This window comes from Otolemur garnettii, unplaced genomic scaffold (assembly GCF_000181295.1).
Source record: "Otolemur garnettii isolate 467f Iridium unplaced genomic scaffold, OtoGar3 scaffold00047, whole genome shotgun sequence".
Taxonomy (NCBI): Eukaryota; Metazoa; Chordata; class Mammalia; order Primates; family Galagidae; genus Otolemur; species Otolemur garnettii.
Genome location: NW_003852442.1, coordinates 9,401,317 through 9,402,672, shown reverse-complemented (window position 1 = coordinate 9,402,672; position 1,356 = coordinate 9,401,317). Strand labels below are relative to the sequence as shown.

Here is a 1,356-nt window from a genome sequence, read left to right as displayed (position 1 = left end):
CTACTTGGGAGGCTGAGGCAGGAGACTCGCTTGAGCCCAGGAGTTAGAGGTTGCTGTGAGCTGTGATGCCACAGCACTCTACTCAGGGCAACAGCTTAAGGCTCTGTCTCAAAATAAATAAATAGGGTGGTGCCTGTGGCTCAAAGGAGTAGGGTGCCGGCCCCATATACCGGAGGTGGCGGGTTCAAACCCAGTCCGGGCCAAAAAAGAAAAAACTGCAAAATAAATAAATAAATAATGACAAATAATCTTTGTCAATATAGTCCCATGGTTAGTAATAAATTTAATGTTTTATAAACCAAATAAGTATCCTCATTCTTTATTAAAAGTGCTTTGGTCATTCAATCCAGTTTATTGATTCCCTAAATGACTGCTAGCGTCTGCAGCCCCCTGCCTTATACACACACAGGTTTTTCCAGATGACTGTTATGCCAAACCAGAAGCACTAAAGGAAATCACATTCATTTTCAAACTAGCTTTTACTTACTTACCATTGGCATCTGGTTTGATTTTCTCTTCCTTAAGATGCAAGTTGCTCAACTAAATGAAGAATATGGGGAGGGGAAAGCGTCAGGAAAATCACTTAAAAGATTTTGAATTAACAGAGTCTCCCTAATGAAGCTGGGGCGGAGAGAGCCACTCTCATGCTATGTTCATTTACTACATTGTTCTACTGGAATCCTTTTGTTTACTAAATGTTTAAATGAGAACTAAATATCCCATAAACACAGCAATAGCAAGAAAAGATTGTACAGCTCAAAATCTATACTTCCTATTTTTAATTCCAAGAAAGAATTACAATTTGTAAATTAGCTTAACGTCCTTAAATAGAAACTCTCAATAGAATATCATTACAGTTGTCACTTTCTCATATTCCAAACAAGAGGAAATTTAAACAGATTTTTGGAAAATGTAGTCACACTTCAGACAGAAAACTCTGAGTAGGGAAGATTGCAATGAAAAGCATCGGTGGGTGGGGATCAGTTGTGCTGCAGAACATGCTCCAGCCCAGGACCACAGCACGCTGCCTGCTGATATGCAGCCTCATATCCAAGTTGCTGTTTGCTGAGTGTCTAATATTTTCATTGGGAAGAAGCTGGAGCATCATGGCACATTGTATAATCAAAATACCTACCAAGGGCTAGGAGCAGTGGCTCGTGCCTGCAATTCTAGCACTCTGGGAGGCTGAGGTGGATAGATCACTTGAGCTCAGGAATTCAAGAAAAACCTGGGCTTGGCACCTGTGGCTCAAGTGGCTAAGGCACCAGCCACATACACTTAAGGTGGCGGGTTCAAATCCAGCCCAGGCCTGCCAAACAACAATGATGGCTGCAACCAAAAAATAGCCGGGCATTG

At 41.7% G+C, this 1,356-nt stretch overlaps 1 protein-coding gene across 1 annotated transcript in view; it reads right to left on the bottom strand.

Annotated features, from left to right (window-relative positions):
* Positions 1-1,356, bottom strand: part of DDX19B (DEAD-box helicase 19B) — a 31,118-nt gene that overhangs the window by 20,472 nt on the left and 9,290 nt on the right. The window contains exon 2 of the mRNA XM_003791368.3: positions 492-540. Within this exon, the coding sequence (XP_003791416.1) occupies positions 492-540 (49 nt within the window). The remainder of the gene's footprint in view (positions 1-491; positions 541-1,356) is intronic.